At 39.7% G+C, this 20,852-nt stretch overlaps 1 protein-coding gene across 6 annotated transcripts; it reads right to left on the reverse strand.

Moving 5' to 3' along the window:
- Positions 1-2,361: 2,361 nt before the first annotated feature.
- On the reverse strand, positions 2,362-20,487 carry epcip (exosomal polycystin 1 interacting protein). Of its 6 annotated transcripts, XM_062975055.1 has the most exons (4): positions 20,240-20,487; positions 16,352-16,534; positions 10,836-11,304; positions 2,362-6,435 (listed from the first exon to the last, which is right to left on the reverse strand). In XM_062975055.1, exon 4 carries the CDS (start codon positions 5,876-5,878, stop codon positions 5,201-5,203), a length of 678 nt encoding a protein of 225 aa, XP_062831125.1. In that variant the 5' UTR covers positions 5,879-6,435; positions 10,836-11,304; positions 16,352-16,534; positions 20,240-20,487; the 3' UTR covers positions 2,362-5,200. The 6 variants fall into 6 exon arrangements, with proteins under 6 accessions (XP_062831125.1, XP_008105791.2, XP_062831126.1 ...); XM_008107584.3 differs by lacking the exon at positions 16,352-16,534; XM_062975056.1 differs by lacking the exons at positions 16,352-16,534; positions 20,240-20,487 and adding an exon at positions 15,350-15,810.
- Between the last annotated feature and the right edge of the window lie 365 nt (positions 20,488-20,852).

The raw sequence follows: 20,852 nt of genomic DNA on the forward strand, positions 1-20,852 counted from the left end.
TTAGATAATCTGTGGAAGAAATCTAAGTGAAGCCTAAGTCTGCCTGTCCCCTAACTGAAACCTGGCTGTCCCTTGGCTGGTTGCTAGGCAACCAAGTGGGCAGAGATTAGCCCTCTAAACTGGCAGCAATTGGATAAAAACAATTATTGCTCTCCCTCTAATTAGGACTTTATTTTTCTTTTCTTTTTGTTGTATCAACCTTGAGGCGTGGATGATGGGTTGTGTTGTCAAATTTTAAGGTTGGGGGGCCTGTACTTTTGTTGTTTTGTGAATTGCCGTGATGCCATCACTCTTTTATATATATAGATTATTATAGTGTATTATTATTATTAGCCGCCCTGAGTCTCCTATTGGGTGAGAAGGACGGGGTAGAAATACTGTAATAGAGCTAAGAGGGAGCCATGAGGACAGTTCCATCTTGTCTTTTTACATCAGCTGAGGCCCCTCCCACAATCTCCAACTGACGCTCGGGTGCCAGAGCTAAGAGGGAGCCATGAGGAGAGAACGGACCTTGGCGGAGCCAATAGGAAAATATGAGCCGCAATACAACCTGAAGCCGAAATGAAGAAGGTCCGCCAAAGTTGAAGGAAAATCCGCCAAGGAGTCTTTATTGAGCGATTCAGCTGAAAAGGACTCTAGTAGTGATCATTCAGTCTACTAGGGTACCATATAATCAAAATAAAGCCATATTTATACAAAGTTTCAGTCTGACAGCCCTTTGAATTTCCCGCCCCGCTCCCCCGCCCATCTGATCGCTGATAGGCTAGAAGGTTGAACGAGGCGGGCTTTCGTTTCCCGCCTTGCTCTGTTGGCCCAATAGGGAGCTGTTCTTTGTCTCTACTCGAGCCAATCAGGAAGGAGAAGGCGGGAGTTATTGAAACAATGAAGTGACTGAGCAGGAAAGATCGGATTAATTCCTGCCAGGCCGATTTCTAAAGGGATTAATGACAGCAATCAAGGATGTCCGAGTTTCTGTCACGTATACAGATTTTAGATATGCCTTGAGGTGTCAGGGGTGGAAGTAGAGATGGGTGGTGATGGGCCATAATTGACAGGCTCTGCAGGGCGCCTTCCTGAGGTGTCCTGGTTTTTCCTTTGGAGGAGATATGACAATGTTTGCCTTGGGGCGAATCACCTTTCGGTCAATACTCCGAATTCGGCGACTCAAGCCCTATATTGTCCATGCAATCTGAATTTGATTGGGTTAAGCGGTGGCGGATTATCCTTTTGTTTTTGGGAAGGGAAGCCTGGGTCATAGGAACTGGGATGGGTTCCGGGGTTCAGGTTGAGTTCAAAATATTTCCTATTTGATTTCATGACTTGACAATTATATGAAATAAAATGAAAAATAAAATAAAGTTGGAATATAAACCCTGCTGGGAAAAATACATATTTTCCGGGGATCCCAAAGAGTACAAATACATATAGGCAGATAGATAGATTTCAAGGAAATAAGGGAGAATCCATAAAGGTGGGTTACATTGCATAAAGGGGAATCATGAATGATATAAACAATTGAAAACATTTGATAAGAACGAAGTTCACAACATCTGGGGAACCCAATATGGAAATTCATAAAAGTGGAGTTTTAGCAGCATGATTTTACAATTCATGAAGTTAGCCCAACGATTAGAAATTCATACAACAGTGATTCATGAGGGTGTCCAGGTACATAGAATATGAAAATTCACGGATACATTGGGAAACGAGTTCATCTGTGGTGGAAGGAATTCATAGAAATAGCATGGGGAAGAGGTACATGTGGGTTGCAGTCTTTGGAAATATAGGGTTTCATAAGTTCAGGGGTAGGTCTGGGAAGAGTGTTCTTCTCATTCATAAAATTATGAAGGTGTGAATGAAACGTGGAGGGCGCCCGTCCAGGCACCCTCCTGGCAGCTGTAGAGAGGGTGAAGGTCCTTGGAGAACTATGTCTCCCCAGCGGGAGAGCGATCCCCCATCCACAGTTCACAGAAAGGGACCAGTGATCTCTTAAAAACCATCCCGCGGGTCGCGGGGAGAGGAAAGTCCAGGATAAGGCTGGAAGAGAGCAGTCTGGCTTGAAAAGAGCAGTCGGTTCCGTTTGACAGTCAGCTGATGAGGTGCCGAGAACTGGACCGATTTTGGTTCCGCTGGTGGTCCTTGGGTCAGGAGCCTTAGGAAGGGTTAGGACTAAAAGAGGAGCGTGCTAGGGGTAATTTTGATAAAGATATGAGCCAATTTGTATCGTCCGCCGTATTAACCTATGGCGGGGAAGCCTCCGCCAGGGTTTTAAAGGTCGGACGGGTTTGAGAGAGAGAGGGGGGGGGGTGGCGTGCAAAAGAAGGAGTCAGGGAAAGACACAAAATAACCAGATAGAGAGTGTTACTGTTAAAAATTAATGCTACTTTTATTGGGGGGATTTGTTACATAGTTCAGGGAAGGGGAAAGTGAAGAAAAAAAGATCTTTTAACAATAGTCTGCTGCAGTCCCGCTCTGTTCCTTTGGTGATGGATCTGCGGAACTCTCCGCTGCGGGTTCAAATCAATTTGAAAGCTGGCGCCACGGTCATCAAACTGACGCTCGGGTGCCAGAGCTAAGAGGGAGCCATGAGGACAGTTCCATCTTGTCTCTTTACATTAGCTAGAGGCTCCTATCCGCAATAACATGCTATGCTAGTTTTATATCTGGAGCAGAATGAAGAAGGCGGGGCCGGGAAGACATCTTTCCACCATGTCTCCTGTATCAATTTAATGATATAATGATATATAATAATATTATACTATACTAATATTATAATACATTGTATATACATGTAATATTAATAATAATATGATGTAATACAATGTAATATTATAATTGACTATTATAATTGTATATTTATATTACATGCAATATTACTAATAATATTGCGATATAGTTGTATAATATAATATATTGTATGTATATATACTTGTAAACCGCCCTGAGTCCCCTTCGGGGTGAGAAGGGCGGTATATAAATGTTGCAAATAAATAAATAATAAATAAATAAATATTATATTGTTATTACATTATAATATTATTAATATTATATGTATACACAATATATTGTACTGATCCATGTAGTTTTCATGGCAAGAATACTGGGGTGGTTTGCCATTGCCTTCCCCAGGGATCGTATTATATAATATATATTATATTACCATATCATTCATTTACAATATTTCATTTACAATATTGGTAAATGAAAGAACAATACAATATTTAAAAATAAAAACAATTTTAACCAATATACTGTAAACCTATCAAGATTTCAGTGGGAAGTGTGGGCCTGCTTCTGGCCAATGAGATAATCAAGTAGGATTGTTGTTGTTGTTGTTGTATGCCTTCAAGTCATTTCAGACTTTGGGCGAGCCTAAGTCTAAAACTGAGAGCGGGGGCCAGGTAAATGGCCATGGAGGGCCGCATCCGGCCCCCGGGCCTTAGTTTGGGGACCCCTGGCTTAAGCTATCATTACCCTAGTTCTGGTGTATAATTAGTCGCCATATTATCTGCCTGATCAATCTCATTGGGCACCCACTGCCCATGATGACAAACACTTCTGAAATAAATGATAGAGAAAACATCATATGCATTTGTTATAAATTAGCTTCATATTCCTTAGCCCAGCAACTTTTCCAGTTCTGCCATTTTCCCTACTTGTTTGACTTTCATAGAAACATAGCATTGGAAGAGATCACAAAGGCCATCCAGTCCAACCCCTTGCCATGCCAGGAACACAGAACCAAAGCACTTTACTTCACTTGCATGTTTTTGTTGTCTGTAGTACAAGATCAAAATGTCCACCTTTGCTTTAATAAAAGGAAGAACACTGCCTTTAGATATAACAGGATCAGGGCAACTTTTGGATTGCCTAGAAATAAATTATTTTAAAATAAATGGGATTCCAAGAAGTTAATCATTTTTAGGGACATTAAAAATTAAAATAGAAAATATGAAGGAAAAATAAATGAAAAAATATTTAGAATCGTGAGTTTTCAGTATATTAAATTTTTAACTGTTAATACAATATCTTTGCATTGAAAAAGTTGGAGTCATTGGCATCTGTTAATGGGAAAGTTCACATTTGGTTTACTATCTAATGTACTATTGATGGAAATATGAGGATGTGAAAACCTGCTAATAGGAGGCATCCATAATATCAGAGAGCAATTACGGAACTATGCACAAGACAGCCATCTCTATTGCTGAAGTATGAGCAAACTGGAAAATGGGGGGCGGGGAGTAGAGAAAAGAGGATGATTAGGATAAACAAACCAGTTTAGTAAGAGTAAGAAATCAACTGGTCACATCACATTATACGATATTAGTGAAAGATCTGTTTTAATATATCACCACACATATTTTCAAGCCACATAGAAATTTTAAAATAGGGTAGCAGTGCAAAAAATAATTTAACAATTACAAACTGCTTCACAACTGTATTTCACTCATTATATATTAACCACAAAAATCAAGGAAATAATGAAATTAGCTTTGTTGAGTGAATATACACATTGTAAAATCATAAAGATACACAATCATATTTGGCCATGAGCCTATATATAGACATAAAGATAGTCTTGTTCAGCTTCATACTGGGCTTCATATCACACATCCAAATCATATTTCAAAGAGCAGTATCCAAGGAGTATTATTAAGTAGTCACTATCAAGAGTCATAGTCTTAAAAGAAGAGATATGTGTATGATGACTATGCATGAAAGTCATTTCTAAAACCGTATGTCGAATCTTGTCTGAAAATATTTTGTCTGAAAAGTATCTTAATGCAACATTAGAATTTGCTCAGAACTATTTTTTATTTCATGTATAATATCTTATTATTTATATGTGTGTGTGTTTTGTAGTTCAAAGTTCTATGTCTTGGAGCAATTCTATAAAATTTATTTGACATTAATGGCCAGTACAAATATTTTGTCCATAAGCCAAAGAAATACATTAGTTTGAGTGCACATTAAACCTAGTTTGTAACACAGTGTTTAAAATCTTGCTCCTTAAAAAAGGTACTATACAGTAAGTGTCCATCACCATCCTCATATTCTGAGCTTGCACTGAGGGAGGTATTAAGTTATCTGCTAAACTGAATATAGTGGTCTGACAGGTAGACATTTCTGTAATCGATAGATTACATGTACCTCCAGTGTGGAAAAATACTGCACTGCAGAAATGGCCAAGGATATTGTTTCAGTAAATAAATGTTACAATAAAGCTGTTATTTCTAGTGAAGTATGTATCCAAATGTGGCAGTTTTGGAAAGCGTTCAGTGATGTTTGAAATGTTTTCCACACTGTATGATTTCAGTGGGGCATAACCATTGAAAAGAGATATGTCCAAAATGGCAATATGATTGTTCATGTTCCTGTCGCTGCATGACATCTTGAACTTCGCATGTGGCTCATAATCAGAGCTACTGCAGATTGTTAAGATTTGCTCTTGTAACTGGCCATTGATCTCACTTCTTATTTGTAGTCTCCGTAGTTCCCAAATAACCAGATATTTTGATGATACAGGAATAGAGCCGCAGAATGAGAGCTTCAGGTCATAGATGGCTGTAACGTTTAACAGCATTCCCAGTATAGATGGCTCTGTAAACCAAATGGTCAGATTACTGTAGTGAGTTTTGTCAATCATGGAAGGCAAAACAGTCTTACAATTGCAGATCAGATTTGCTAGACTGTAATCACAATCATTGTCACTCATATCATCAGGACATATGCAATTGCGAATTGAGTTCTCCTTAATGAAAATCAGTGTGTTGTTCATTTGACCCTGTGCAAAGCTGTCCCCACAGAAGTTTAACAAGCCAACCAGAAATAAATAGTGCCTGTAGGCAAATACTACCATCATTATTGCAGTGTTCATAGGACAGGCAACCTCATTTCTTTAAATCAATGGATCTTATGAAAACTGCCAGCTTCTGAGAGTAGATGTGGCATTATTAACATAAAGTGCACATAGGATTCAAATGCATTTTTCTCCAACAATGTTATATCTTGTCTGTTTATAGTTGATTTCCATTTGCAGTAGTCAAGACCAATAGGGTTGGGGCAGTAAATAATCCTGCGTTCATTCTTGTGGTACAGGAGGGACTTCCTTTGGGAGGAATAGCAGTCTAGTTCCCAGGGTCATGACAAGAGCAGATGAGATGAAGGATGCTGCACATGGAAAGTATGCCAAGTAATAAGCACTCTTTGATGATGAACTTCTCTTCTTTCTTCATCGGTCTCGGTCTAAATAGTTTTTCAGTCTTTAATATAATATCCAAATAAAATATATGTCTGGAATCATTTTTTAATTGCCACAAAGTACAGAATAGAGTTTATCTGTTGTTTTCCTAATGAAACTTCTGTGTAGGTACTCCTTCTTCCTGGAATAGCTGCGATTAAGCATCCTGACATCATGTAAGCACTTCAAGGGACCTGAAACAAGTAAGTAGGTTTTATTTGTTTGGTCACATTCTCTAACTAAGTCACCAGAACACAATAAAATGTGGGTGAGGTGCACTGTACTTAAATTCTGAAGCCAATCCATGGAGGATAACAATGCAAGCGCCAACCGCACTGATACCAGAATGCAGGCCGGATAGAATTCTCCCTTCTACTCCATTTCTTCTTGCTTTTGTAAACTACCCTATAACCCTTCTTTCCAGGAAAAGTACTGTTCTTGGACATTTGCCCAGTCCATGCGAAAGACAAAAGGAATAAAAAACAATTCAGTTAAAACAATACAGAACCCTCAGTCCATTCTTTAAAAACTCTGTGTTATATAGGGAACTAGGCATCAGCTTCAGCTTTGTGGTTTTTCCAGATCAGCAGCCTGCCAATTTTTTTTCACATCCCTGTTGTTCAGAAATTATTTTTCTGGGAAACGGTAGCCTTAATACAATTGCTATTCCCAACTTTGAGCTGCTTTGAGTCTCCAACCACTTTGAGTCCCCTTCAGGAGAGATAAAGCGAGGTATAAACAAATATAATAATAACTAAAGTAGACTCAACTGCTGAATGATCAGTCAACTTGTATAAATCTCACTGACTCAGTTGTTTTACTCTACTTGAGCCTAGCAGTTGTCCAGAGGCCCACAGTGGGAATTATATAAAGCTACTGATGTTACTGGACAATAACTCCCATTCTTCCTCACCATTGACTGTACTGGCTAGGGCTATAAAGAGTTATAGTCCAACAACACCTGAAAAGCCATCCTTGAACAAAAGAATTTCAAAGACAATTCCAATGGGAAACAGATGAATAGGAAATATCAAAGCTTAAAATGTTTCTGCTGTGGCTTGAACAGAGACAAAGGCTCACTACATGTGTTAATTAGTTCATAAATGTATAATATCTGTGTTCTCACCCAACTACTATGTATTAGCAACAATGTTAATTTAGTGATCTAGGTACCTTTTTGTATTTCACTTGCTTTCACCCCACTGCTTATATCCCTGTAATTCACCCATGCAAAGGGCTTGTTGCATGTGCTTTTTTTACATAATGTCTGTCACCCTCTATTATTTATTAATAACTATAATTAAGGTACTGTTCCTGTACTTATTACTGATGATAATGATTCAAGCAATACCCTGTACTTCTATGCATCTAATAAACTGGGCTACAGTACAGGCAGTCCCCAAGTTACAAATATCAGACTTACAAACAACTTGTAGTTAAGAACAGGTGTGAAACAACAGGAATGGGAAGAGAAATCTACCCCTCAGAAGGGAAATTCACTCCTGGAAGAGTCATCATGGGGAAAAGGAGTCTCCACTGAAGCTTTCCCACCAATCCCTGTTTCCACAACACATCATTTTTTTTCAAAATTAAATCATCATAGGGACAGAAAGTGAGGTGAAATTTTCTGAACTGTAGCACAGACAGCAAAACAAACACCATGGCATTATTAATCCTTCCCTATGCTATCCAAAGCATGGATATATATACACATACAGACAGACACACACACACATACGGTAGAGTCTCACTTATCCAAGATTCTCTTATACAAGGTTCTGGATTATCCAAGGCATTTTTGTAGTCAATGTTTTCAATATATCATGATATTTTGGTGCTAAATTCGTAAATACAGTAATTACAACATAACATTACTATGTATTGAACTACTTTTTCTGTCAAATTTGTTGTATAACATAATGTTTTGGTGCTTAATTTGTAAAATCATAACCTAATTTGATGTTTAATAGGCTTTTCCTTAATCCCTCCTTATTATCCAAGATATTCACTTATCCAAGGTTCTGCTGGCCCAATTAGCTTGGATAAGTGAGACTCTACTGTATACACACACACACATACACACACACGGCTGGAGTAACACAAAAATGTACCAGTTCAAACTTACAAACAAATTCAACTTAAGAACAAACCTAGAGAACCTATCTTGTTCATAACTTGTGGACTGCCTGTATCTACATGCCAAATAAAGCTGTCATTGCACAAAGTATTATAAAATTGCTAGTTTTGCTTCAATGGCCTTCTACTGCAATCCCCTTCACTTCCACATTGTTATAAAGCAAGACTGCAAAGCAGGACAAATTTGCATATTGTACTTTTCCATTGTACTTTAAAACAATTCAAATCATTTTGAATAAAAATTCAAAACATCTCATGGCAGTGGTACAGAAGACTTTTGCATCTGTCCAGGTGCTATTATAACCGTTAATGGGTAAATTTAAGACTCTTGAAATGGGCATAGGTGAATACAGAATGTCTTCTTGAAAAGTGTATTATGGCCACTCTAGTGTTTATCCAGTCTTGTTGTATGAAGGACTTGTATTCTACAATTGAAATAACTGCACTTATCCTAAGAGTATTTGTGCTTTGTCTACATTAGAAGAAGTAATCACAAGATCATTGCGTTCATTTCCCTTGCAAGGACAGAATGTGGAAAAATGAAATGGTTTCCAATTGGCAAGACAGTCAGGCAAGGCTGCATTTGATCACCTCTGTTTAATGTGAACACTGGGCTTATCATATGTAAAACAGGAGTAGACTCAGAGGAAGGAGGTATGAAAATTGCGGGAAGGAACATGAACAATTTAAGGTATGCAGCCGACATTCTAACATCTTTAATAACTCAGATAAAGGTATATGCTTCCCCCTGACATCAAGTCTAGTTGTGTCCAACTCTGGGGTGTGCTGCTCATCTCCATTTCCAAGCCGAAGAGCCGGCATTGTCCCTCCCTTCATGTCATTTGTGAAATATACTAGAGATGCTCAGTTTCAAAGGTCAAAATAATCTTGGCTCTAAGGTCAATAGAATTCCCTCGGTAGTGGATCCAGTAACAAATGTCTAAGAGTTCAGTCGTGCATTAACAAGCAGATCCAATTACTCTTCTACCAGATTTTTCACATGTTGTTGTGCTCTGAATGGATTTATCCATCTAAAATAACAGCAGCCCTGCTCATTTTTTAACAATGATAATGACAATGATAGTTTTCAACAAAAGAAACAGTGGGCATAACTGATGGACAGGACCATATGTGTGCGCCTATATAATATTTTTTATCAGAGCTCATGCAATAGAAATTAGCATTAAACTCAGTTTTAGCTTTTGTGTCACCTATTAGTTTCCTGTTATCCACCTAGATGAAAACTCTTACATCCTGAATAAATGTCCAAGACATTTGGTGTCTGCAAATATTGAAACAGTGCTCTGCCTATGGTAAATATCAAACAGATTAAATGTTTGACTATCTGTGGTCCTTGCATAACGCTCAAAATCTGTCTTCCAAGGAAACAACCTTATTCAGCTAATGGGACAGTTATCACACTTTCTCATAGAAAAGGGCAATGGCATCCTTTGAAGGCAAAAGCTGCTTCTTCCTATTCTGGTGTAAAGTATTGCTGACAGCCTGTTCTCCATTGCACAGTTATGGCAATATGAAGCAATTAAGCCAGTGTGGCTTCCATGGATAAGAAGTATTGTTTGCCCTAGGTGCCTTTGATTCATAGCCAAAGTAATTTTCCTTAGCATTTATTCTCCATGATGTTTTTTATTTTTTTACATTCAAAATAATGCTCCCTTGGCATTTTAAAATATGAAAATGGAGGGCAGTTGCAGGCTGAAACTCTAGAAAAAGACAAAGTAGAAAAGTAAAGGACCAGGAAGGATGGCATTGAGGTTAGAGGAGTGGGATGTAAGACAGGTATGTTGTGCATATATGTTTGTTCATTGGTGTGTATGTATGTATGTGTGTGTGTGGTATGCATGTGTGTCTTTGAACTTCAGTCTTGCTTTGTGATGACTAAATATTTGATATGCCATTTGAGGCTCAAATTTCACCTTTGTCTTGTATTCAGAGTTTTTGTTAGGTCTCTGAGCCAAGTCTGTTTGTCTTCTGAGAAATGAGACCTGAAAATTGGAACTAAAGGAGCACTTTGGGCAGTTTCCACTACACTTTGTTCTTGAGTTTTTGGTGAAATTGTTTGTCTTTTAGTTTCCTTGGTTTGCCTCTTGTGGACTAGATATTCTATAGCTTGTCAATCCCACCACAGCATTTTATGGATGTACAGGTCATTCCAGCACAACAAACTTTTTGGGACAGTACCCACATTCTAATGTTAACTATCAGCTTTCCAAAGGTGAGTTTAGAAGGTTGAAGATCTCTGGTTTATTCCATATAGGACTTGGACTGTGGTGTTATCAAACAGAATAACCCAGGGTGTTTTAGAATCACAGTCCCTGGTGTGTCAAAATGAGTGATTTTAGGAAATAAATTTTACAAAGTAAAAATAAAATCATAGTAACACAAATTTAAAGTTTTAAAAAAGCCATTATTCATCATTTTTTTCCATTTGTTTACTCACCTCAAACTTTGATTGTAGTCACAGTAGTTGAGCTGAGTGAAAGCCATTCTGTGTGAGGATAGTCCTTTGGAAATGCTTGTTTGAGCCTTCCAATTGTCTACAACATGAACTTAGTATTGGTGGGTCCTGGGTAAAAAGTATCTTTGGGTCTCAGCAAGCATCGCACCATGAAACGCCTATTCTGAGCTACACACTCTTCTGCAACTTCTTTTCTCTAGACTCTTCAGTGCACTGCCGCTTGATCCACTGGTTACCTGCATAGATTGTTCATGTGTATATTCATGTGCTTTGGTGGTTACAAGACTCCTACTCAAATTACTTCAGTGCTTGCATCATTTGGCATTTGTGGAAATAGTATCACTGTAGTGACTGACAAGCATTTGACAGCAGAAGGTGTGTTTGAAAACATCCACAAATTGCTACAATCAATCACAGTTCATGTTCTTCATGCTTCCTTTGATGTGTCGTCCTTTAAACAAAAGAGAAAAGTGCATGAGCAAGAGCTGCAGCTGAGACATATGCAAATGTTATTTGTTATTTGTATTTATAAACCTTTATTATAGAATTTTTAAAAAGAAAAAGCCATAATGCAATACAATAAAAAGATATAAAAATACAGTAGAAAATAAAAGTAACACTAAACCAACATCATAATATAATAGAAAAAGAAGATCAAAAAATAAGCCAAAAAGTAAACAGGAATTAAAACACCCACCTTATGATCAGAATTAAAATAAAATAACAAACTGTAATGCTATTAAGGAATAACTACTTGTCCCATACTACTGCTCTATTGAATACTGCAGCTTCCCTCAGTCATTCTTCACAAAAAAAAGACATTAATATTTTGGTCCAAATTAAATGTGTGAGTAATTAACACTTTGGCTACCAACACACTGGCAGTAAATATATGTGCCTGATCTGGCCTTAAAATATTTTAGCTTCACAATATATTGGTACACATTTGTGGCTACGAGCAACACAATTATAACAAGCTAGGCATGTATATTTTTGTGAACAAAAATAAGAAATATTCAGAAACAAGGGACAGAAAACCCACTGCGTATGAAGAAGGTCCCAGTTCAGTCCCTCTCTAGTGGAATCAATAGAGTTGGTGCCACCCCCATGGATCCCCTCTCAAACCAGGCAATTCACAGCCCTCGATAATGCTTTTTGTACTAATGTTACTCGTAAATCATAATTCCCATATATCACTGAATGTAATGATATAATCAGTGACTACAAAAGCAACAGAAATAACAGTGTATGCAGCGAAACCATTAATTCAAGGCATAGTTGGGTGATAATGATAGCTCTGATTAGAATTTAATATAGTAAAAGTTCCTATTTTTTACTAGCTCTTTTAAAGCTTGTTTTTAAATAGCTGTCTTACATGTCATATTTAGTTGGCAGGATTAGTTGCTGTGGGAGGAATAGGAATCAGTATCTCCTAAACAGATCGAATGGACGTGGGCCTTTAAAAAACTTATCTATTTACTCAATAAATAACATTCCAGTAGAACTAGATAGTAGCTCCCTGGTCCTTCAGAACACACACACACACACACACATCCCCGCTACTAAAAAAGTTAGCTATTTTCCTGTAAATAATTTCTAGGTCTGAGACTACATCAGGAGGCATGTGTACAGATGGTTCATCTCACTGTTACTTCTCTCAGACCCTTTAATGTCTGATCCAAATAAATAAATCACTAGGGTCTTAGTCTAAAGGAAAATGTTTTCCAAGTACTTCTTGGCATTTCAGAAATCTCTTCAGGCTCTGGTTTCCTGATAAACCGTAAATGTTCATATTACAGATCAGAATGCTACTTTTACAAGTTGTTAATTATAGTTCTAAGCTCTCTCTCCCCCCCCCCAAGAAACTTGCATGTTTATTGAATTTATATCTCACCTTTTCTCAAGACTCAAGATACCTCACAATCGAGTAATCAAAATAATTCAATTAAAGCACACCACCAACCATGAAAGCAGAAGGGAATTAAAAGCACAAGAAATGATAAATCCACCTTGTAGAATTAATACAGTTTGACACTACTGTAGTTGCCATGGCTCAGTACTATGGATTTGTGGCAGTTGTAGATTGGTGAGGCATCTGAGCCATTTGGCAGAGAAGGCTAAGGGCCTTGTAAAACTACAATTCCCATGATCCCATAGCATTGAGTCAGGATCAAACTGCATTAATTCTAAAGTGTAAATGCACCAAAAGATATGTTTTTTTTTAGTTTTAAAAGTGTCCTGACTTGAATATAGTACCCAACCAGTAACAAGCAGTGTCCTCACCAGCCAGTAAAGTAGCTACAACCTTAAGTTAATAGCCGCAGTTCACATAGCCCTGATTTGCAGGATGGACCCTACCAGTAAGCAAATAAGAAAAAATGTCAATATGATAATAATTATTAATTAATAGGACATTTGGTAATGGATTGGCTACATATAACATACCTTTTTCCAGTTTGGTGTTGTGGTGTCTTAGCATTCTGCTTGAAAATTGTAAGGTAAATGTTTCTGTAATTAAATTCTAGACCAAGTACATGGATTTACTTGTGGGATTTTTTGCATCATGGCAGATTCTGCATGCTAAGAACTTTGTCTTGGGTTGGTTGAAGGGAAGGAAGATTTGCTATTGTGCCTCAGGCAGCAAAACATTTTGGGGCAGCCCCATGATATGGTTCAGGGTTCCCAACACTGCTTAGTGTCTAACAGGCTTTTAAACACACATACCTTTTCTTTTTCCCTACTTCTTTCCCTGCCATTAAAGTGAGAGATGATAAGGAGAAGAAACTGTAAGGGTAAAAAAAACTCACAGGTTTCAGGTCTTGGAGTTCTTTTCTCTTTTAGGTAAACTAGCAAATACCAGTGGAATGATTGCACTGCCAATGTTTGTTTTATCCAAGCATGTGGTATCATAGCAGCCTGTCACTCCCACGAAATGTTTTTACTGATCCCGATATAAAGCTCTCTCCTAAACTAGAAGGGGGGGGGGGGAGGTAGGAATTCATAATGAACGGGAGTTGAAAAAACAAAGTCAAGCGTACAAGGGAAAGTGTAATAATTTACAGTTTCCAAATTGACAATTAATTTTGAGCTTCCTGTATAATCCTAGGCAGAATTGAAAATCTGTTTGAAACTAGATAAATTTACAGTGGGTGAATGCATCTGGAATATAACATTTCTTACAATTGATGAAATCCCAATGTTTTGAAATCCTAGATATTAATTAGATTACTATTTTTTAATTCTGGGTATGTAATTATCCCATCTTTTCCAAATCCAAAGTTCTCCTCCTTATCCCAAACAAGGTGTACATATTGCTGGCTTATTTTCATATAACTTTAACTAACTAACACCTTTGCTCACATTTTGCTATCTCTCAGAATGCGCGCCCAAGATATCATGGCAGATGGCTCCATAGGGGGCTACCTAGAGTTTAAGATCAGTGGGTGCAGCCCTCCATAAAGCTTCAGCTAACTCAGATGGTCGCTATAAAAACGGGAACCTATGAGCCTAATCTTGCTTTCTTGCATTTGCTAAACGCTGATCAGAGGTAGAAAAAAAATGACTTTCCTTCTGTCAGCCCCAGGGCCGGCTCAAGCCATATGCAAATTACGCAATTGCTGAAGGCGCCATGAGCTGGCAGAGCCTGGAAGGGCGCAGGGCCTGCATCCCTCCCTCCCTCCCTCCCTGGCTCCCCTGCCATATTTGCGCCTTGCCCCTTTAATTGTGTTCCCGATGTGCCTCTCTCTCCTTTCTGCCCTCTGATGCCCAGCAGCAGCAGCAGCGGGTTCAGCCTTTTGTTTCCCACCACCTCCACTGGGCTTCTGCCACCCTTCTGATTCCTCCACCCTGGCACCGCCTCTCGCAGGACGGTGAGCAGCGCACATGGGCCCAGCTGAGCACACGGAGGGCTGAGCCGGGGAAAGGCTTCCAGGGAGGGAGAGAGGGAAAGTCGGGACTCCTTCCCTCCCTTCCTTTCTTCCTTCCCAGGGTCCTTGGAGGGAGTCCCTTGGAACCTTCGGCGCTGAGCGAGTGGCCCGCCAGGGAGGAGGAGGTGTGGCTGAGGATCCCCTGGCACCCTCCCTCTTCTCTCCCTTTCTGCCTAGAAGCATTCCCTCCTGCCGTTTCACCTGCACCTATGGCAGGCATCCTCAGAGGTTGTGAGGTCTCTTGGAAACTAGGCAAGTGGGGTTTATATATCTGTAGAATGTTCAGGGTGGGAAAAAGTACTCTTGTCTGAGGCAGATGTGAATGTTGCAATTGGCCAGCTTGATTAGCATTAAGTAGCCTTGCAGCTTTAAAGCCTGGCTGCTTTCTGCCTGGGGTAATCCTTTGTTGGGAGGTGTAAGCTGGCCCTGATTGTTTCCTGTCTGGAATTCCTCTGTTTTCTGAGTGGTGTTCTTTATTTACTGTCCTGATATTAGAGTTTTTAAAATACCGACGTTTTGCCCACATCTACTAACTTTGTCCCCACTTCAAGTAAGTCACCCCAGCCTTACCATCAGAGTTGTCAGAGGCCGAGAAGAAGGTCTGCTCATCAGAGAACAAGCACCATAGTTATCATGCTGAGCATATTCTCCAAAATGCCAAAACCTAGTTACTGTAGCCCTATTCAAGCTTCTATCTTAGTAAGAAGGCTAAAACTATCATATATACATCAGCCTAAGCCACACCTTTTTTGTCTAAATGACTATGCCAAAATTGAAGTGCTCATTACATTTGTGTAATAGGGTCAAAACAAGTGGGTTGATGTGAGCTTTCTGGGCTGTATGGCCATGTTCCAGAAGCATTCTCTCCTGATGTTTCACCTGCATCTATGGCAGGCATCCTCAGAGGTTGTGACGTCTCTTGGGAACTAGGCAAGTGGGGTTTATATATCTATGGAATGATGTCCAAGGTGGGAGAAAGAAAGAACTCTTGTCTTTGGAGGCAGGTGTGAATGTTTCAGTTGCCCACCTTGATTAGCACTGAATAACCTTTCAGCTTCAAAGTTTGGCTGCTTCTTGTCTGGGGGAATCCTTTGTTGGGATGATTTATTACTATTATTATTACTACTATTATTATTATTATTATTACACACAAACACACACACACACACACACATATATTCTATTCACCTCTGCTTTCTAACTTTTATTTTTAAATGATTGGTTTGGGGGGGGGGGGGGCAAAAATACTGTTTGCTTACACTCGAAAATTATCTAGGGCTGGCCCTGGACAGCCTTGCATGGGAAAGCCAAAAGGAGAGGAAGGGAAAGCCAGAGTGGAAAAGCCAACCCGGTTCCCAACCAACATGCCAAGAGATGATCTCAAGGGCATGGTCACATCCATATAACCTCAGGCTTGTGAAAAACCGTGGGTGTGGGAATCTCGTCCATTTCCCCACATTCATGTCATATATTTGCCCTACAAGTAGCAGGGTTCCCTGAGTTATCCCTCAGAGTTTAGATTCCCCAACAACAACATATTCAATTTGTTTCTGCAAGTGGATAAAATTTTACCTCTGCTGCACTTTGTTTCTGAGGTTAGGATTGTATGCAATTGGAGCTTTATCTCAATGGAAAATCCTTGCATTCATTGAAACTGGCACACCTGATTTTCAGCAATACTACAACCCATTTTTTTTCTACTCCAGGTGATAACAGTCACAGGGATTCCACCAAACTTCAAAAATAGTGTTTCATCTGCATGTCAAAAAGGAAGATACGTAGTAAAAGTAGGTTGAAAGTAGAGGCTTTGGCTGACATGAGCAGAATTTTTTTCTAAGGCAAAGCTATAATTGGATACAACTTTATCTCTTCGTTCTTGATCACCTGTTATTTTTAATTTTTAAATCTGAAACCAAAGTCCTATCCTAACATAGTACATACTGGGTCCCACATGCATCTACACCAAGGCCTTTAGCCTCACCATTACACAACAGACAAGAAGCCACTGCTCACCACCAAGGGAAAAGTGTGAGAGAGGTTTGTGCATATTATTATAAATGATGATTGCCCAAAAGACCACATAAACAATTGCTTGAAAAGGCACTGCTGCTTGTGCAATTATTTTTATGCCTTTGTAGTGTCCCAATAAGATTCTAGTCCAAATTACAGAGTTAGCTTACATTATCAGTAAAATATTAAAATACCATGAGATAATGCCATCAGTCATAAAAATATAATGTAGAAGGTATAAACAGGATTTAAAAAAAGATATGTGAAAAAATTCTCATTATGTACATATAAATAAATGCAAGTTCCTGTATTCCAAAATCCCAAATCCAAAACACATTTTGGATAAGAGATATTCATAGTGTATATAGTTATACTGAAGGGACACAAGAGGCCTGATTTAATTTGATTCAATCTGATTCATGAATAGCAATGGTATTCAGAATGGTTTGATTAAATAAATAGTCTTCTTAATAGTTAGAAGATGTTGGTAAGAAATGTTTGCCACAAACACCACCAAATGGCCATTAATAAACAAGCCCATTGCCTTCCTGGAGATGCAAAGGAAATCAATTGACCAGGAACTCACACAGGCAGGCAGGGCAATAAAACCTTAGAAACAGTCCTAGATGTGAGGATCAGAGAAGGTATTCTGTTTCAGTTTGATTTTGATAGATGGACATAGAATCATAGAATCATAGAATAGTAGAGTTGGAAGAGACCACATGGGCCATCTAGTCCAACCCCCTGCTAAGAAGCAGGAAATCGCATTCAAAGCACCCCCGACAGATGGCCATCCAGCCTCTGCTTAAAAGCTTCCAAGGAAGGAGCCTCCGCCACGGCCCCGGGGAGAGAGTTCCACTGTCGAACAGCTCTCACAGTGAGGAAGTTCTTCCTGATGTTCAGGTGGAATCTCCTTTCCTGTAGTTTGAAGCCATTGTTCCGTGTCCTAGTCTGCAGGGCAGCAGAAAACAAGCTTGCTCCCTCTTCCCTATGACTTCCCTTCACATATTTGTACATGGCTATCATGTCTCCTCTCAGCCTTCTCTTCTGCAGGCTAAACATGCCCAGCTCTTTAAGCCGCTCCTCATAGGGCTTGTTCTCCAGACCCTTAATCATTTTAGTCGCCCTCCTCTGGACGCTTTCCAGCTTGTCAACATCTCCCTTCAACTGTGGTGCCCAAAATTGGACACAGTATTCCAGGTGTGGTCTGACCAAGGCAGAATAGAGGGGGAGCATAACTTCCCTGGATCTAGACGCTATTCCCCTATTGATGCAGGCCAGAATCCCATTGGCTTTTTTAGCAGCCGCATCACATTGTTGGCTCATGTTTAACTTGTTGTCCACGAGGACTCCAAGGTCTTTTTCGCACACACTGCTGTCAAGCCAGGCGTCCCCCATTCTGTATCTTTGATTTCCATTTTTTCTGCCGAAGTGAAGTATCTTGCATTTGTCCCTGTTGAACTTCATTTTGTTAGTTTTGGCCCATCTCTCTAGTCTGTCAAGATCGTTTTGAATTCTGCTCCTGTCTTCTGGAGTGTTAGCTATCCCTCCCAGTTTTGTGTCGTCTGCAAACTTGATGATCGTGCCTTCTAACCCTTCGTCTAAGTCGTTAATAAAGATGTTGAACAGAACCGGGCCCAGGACGGAGCCCTGCGGCACTCCACTTGTCACTTCTTTCCATGATGAAGACGACGCATTGGTGAGCACCCTTTGGGTTCGTTCGCTTAGCCAATTACAGATCCACCTAACCGTAGTTTTGTCTAGCCCACATTTTACTAGTTTGTTTGCCAGAAGGTCGTGGGGGACTTTGTCGAAGGCCTTACTGAAATCCAGGTACGCTACATCCACAGCATTCCCTGTATCGACCCAACTCGTAACTCTATCGAAAAAAGAGATCAGATTAGTCTGGCATGACTTGTTTTTGGTAAATCCGTGTTGACTATTAGCAATGACCGCATTTGTTTCTAAGTGTTCGCAGACCACTTCCTTAATGATCTTTTCCAGAATTTTGCCTGGTATTGATGTGAGGCTGACCGGACGGTAATTGTTTGGGTCGTTCTTTTTTCCCTTCTTGAAGATAGGGACCACATTCGCCCTCCTCCAATCTGTTGGGACTTCTCCCGTTCTCCAAGAACTCTCGAAGATAATTGCCAGTGGTTCTGAAATAACTTCCGCTAGTTCCTTCAGTACTCTTGGGTGTAGCTGATCTGGCCCTGGGGACTTGAATTCGTTTAGAGAGGCCAAGTGTTCCTGGACAACTTGTTTCCCTATTTGGGGTTGGATTTCCCCCAATCCTTCGTCCATTCCGTGTTGATGAGGTTGAAGATGGCTTTCTTTTTCTGAGAAGACCGAGGCAAAGAAGGCATTAAGTAGTTCGTGTGCCACTCCTTTTCATGATGGTCACCCGCAGCTCTATTTGCAAATAAATCTGTGTATTTCTATCTCCTCTGCCTCCTAGTTCCTTTAATGGAAAACTGGCACTAGGGGGTTCTACAAGGTTTACCTTCTTTAAAAAGGGGTATCGCATCTGAGCCTCAACAATACTGTAACCATATTACTCTAAGAATTAAAAAAAAATCAGATAAGAAAATTTGCTTTTCAAACCATAAGATCATCTTAGCCAACCAGTGTTTTTAAAAAGCCTTGGAAGAGTTTTAGGGTGTATCTGCGCTGTAAAATGAATGCAGTTTAACACCACTTTAACTGCCATGGCTCAACATTATGAAAATCATGGGTGTTGTAGTTTGACAAGGTCTTCAGCCTTCTTTGTCGAAGCGTGAATCCATTGGATGGAGACATGGCAGATAAAATGGTGTCAAACTGCTTTAATTCTACAGGGTAGAAGCATCTTTAGTGAAGATCCAGGAAATCACTTAAACAGCCTAATTTAAACGGACACGGAAATTACAACTAGCAAAACCCAGACTTACTCAAAGGGCTACATTTTTTTTGTCTTTCAGGAAAACCACCCAACCTTCCTGAAAGCATTTTTGGCATTTAGAGGCGACTGCAGGATTGGAGGACCTGAATTAATCCCGGCCATTATAACTGTCTAAAGACTGATTTAATTTTTTTAAGTTCTTGCTTGACTATCTTTGCTCTGTAGAGTCAACACACCGTCTTTAAGAGAGTTTGTAAGAGCAGAGATGTTGCCATTCCTAGTCGCACATATTTAGGGCTTATATTTATACAGGATTGCTTGCCAACTGACTTTGTTTAAAATGTAACACATGTCTATCCTATTTTGGCTGATCTATCTTCCTGAACAGTTTACAGATTTCTACAAAACAAAACAACTTGAGACTGAAGTTGGAGATTCTATGGGGATTGCAAGCCTCTTGATGACAAGCAAAATAACATTACTATGGTTAGATCTACTTGTTTGGTAGTGAGGAGTTGCATTCTGCTTTTGTAACCATTTGAATTTAGAAACAAACAAAGAGCACTTACGGTTGTTGCTTCCCAGCAGAGGCGGTGTTGCTGTGTTGCTCTTCCCTTTGTAGATGTTATCTCTGCCCTTACAGATGCTTTCCTTTCCTTTGACAGCCTGGTTAATCGACACAGCAGAGAGGAATGTGTGGTCTTGCACTTGCTGTTCTTTTATGTTTTCTGGAAGCTGGCACGCCAAGCTGCCATGACAACCAGGAGAGACGCCTGAGGCCTACTACGCCACTTCATTAATACCCAGATAAAATAAACACCTGGATTTATTAGCCCTTTTTGCACACCTCCCCCCCCCCCCGAATTGGCAACATAATACCTTTAGATTGTGCCTTGGAAATAACAGAACTTCCCTAGGAAGGTAGGCATAGAGGAGTAAAATAATCACACCATGTTTCAGACAATTGTCTGCATTAGCAGGAACTGGATGCAGAGATGAGTCCCTTCTTTATATTAGCACTTTTTGAGTAGAAGAGGCTCAAGGAAGAAACCCATGACAGCATTCAGGGGAAGAGAATGGCAGCTGGAGGAATATGGATTTCAAGGTAGTCTTTGAACAGACCAGGATTGTTTTGCGTTCCCAACAAGGGTGCTGATTTGCTAAGTACAGTACCAACTTCTT

The sequence above is a fragment of the Anolis carolinensis genome, chromosome 3, assembly GCF_035594765.1.
Source record: "Anolis carolinensis isolate JA03-04 chromosome 3, rAnoCar3.1.pri, whole genome shotgun sequence".
Classification (NCBI taxonomy): Eukaryota; Metazoa; Chordata; class Lepidosauria; order Squamata; family Dactyloidae; genus Anolis; species Anolis carolinensis.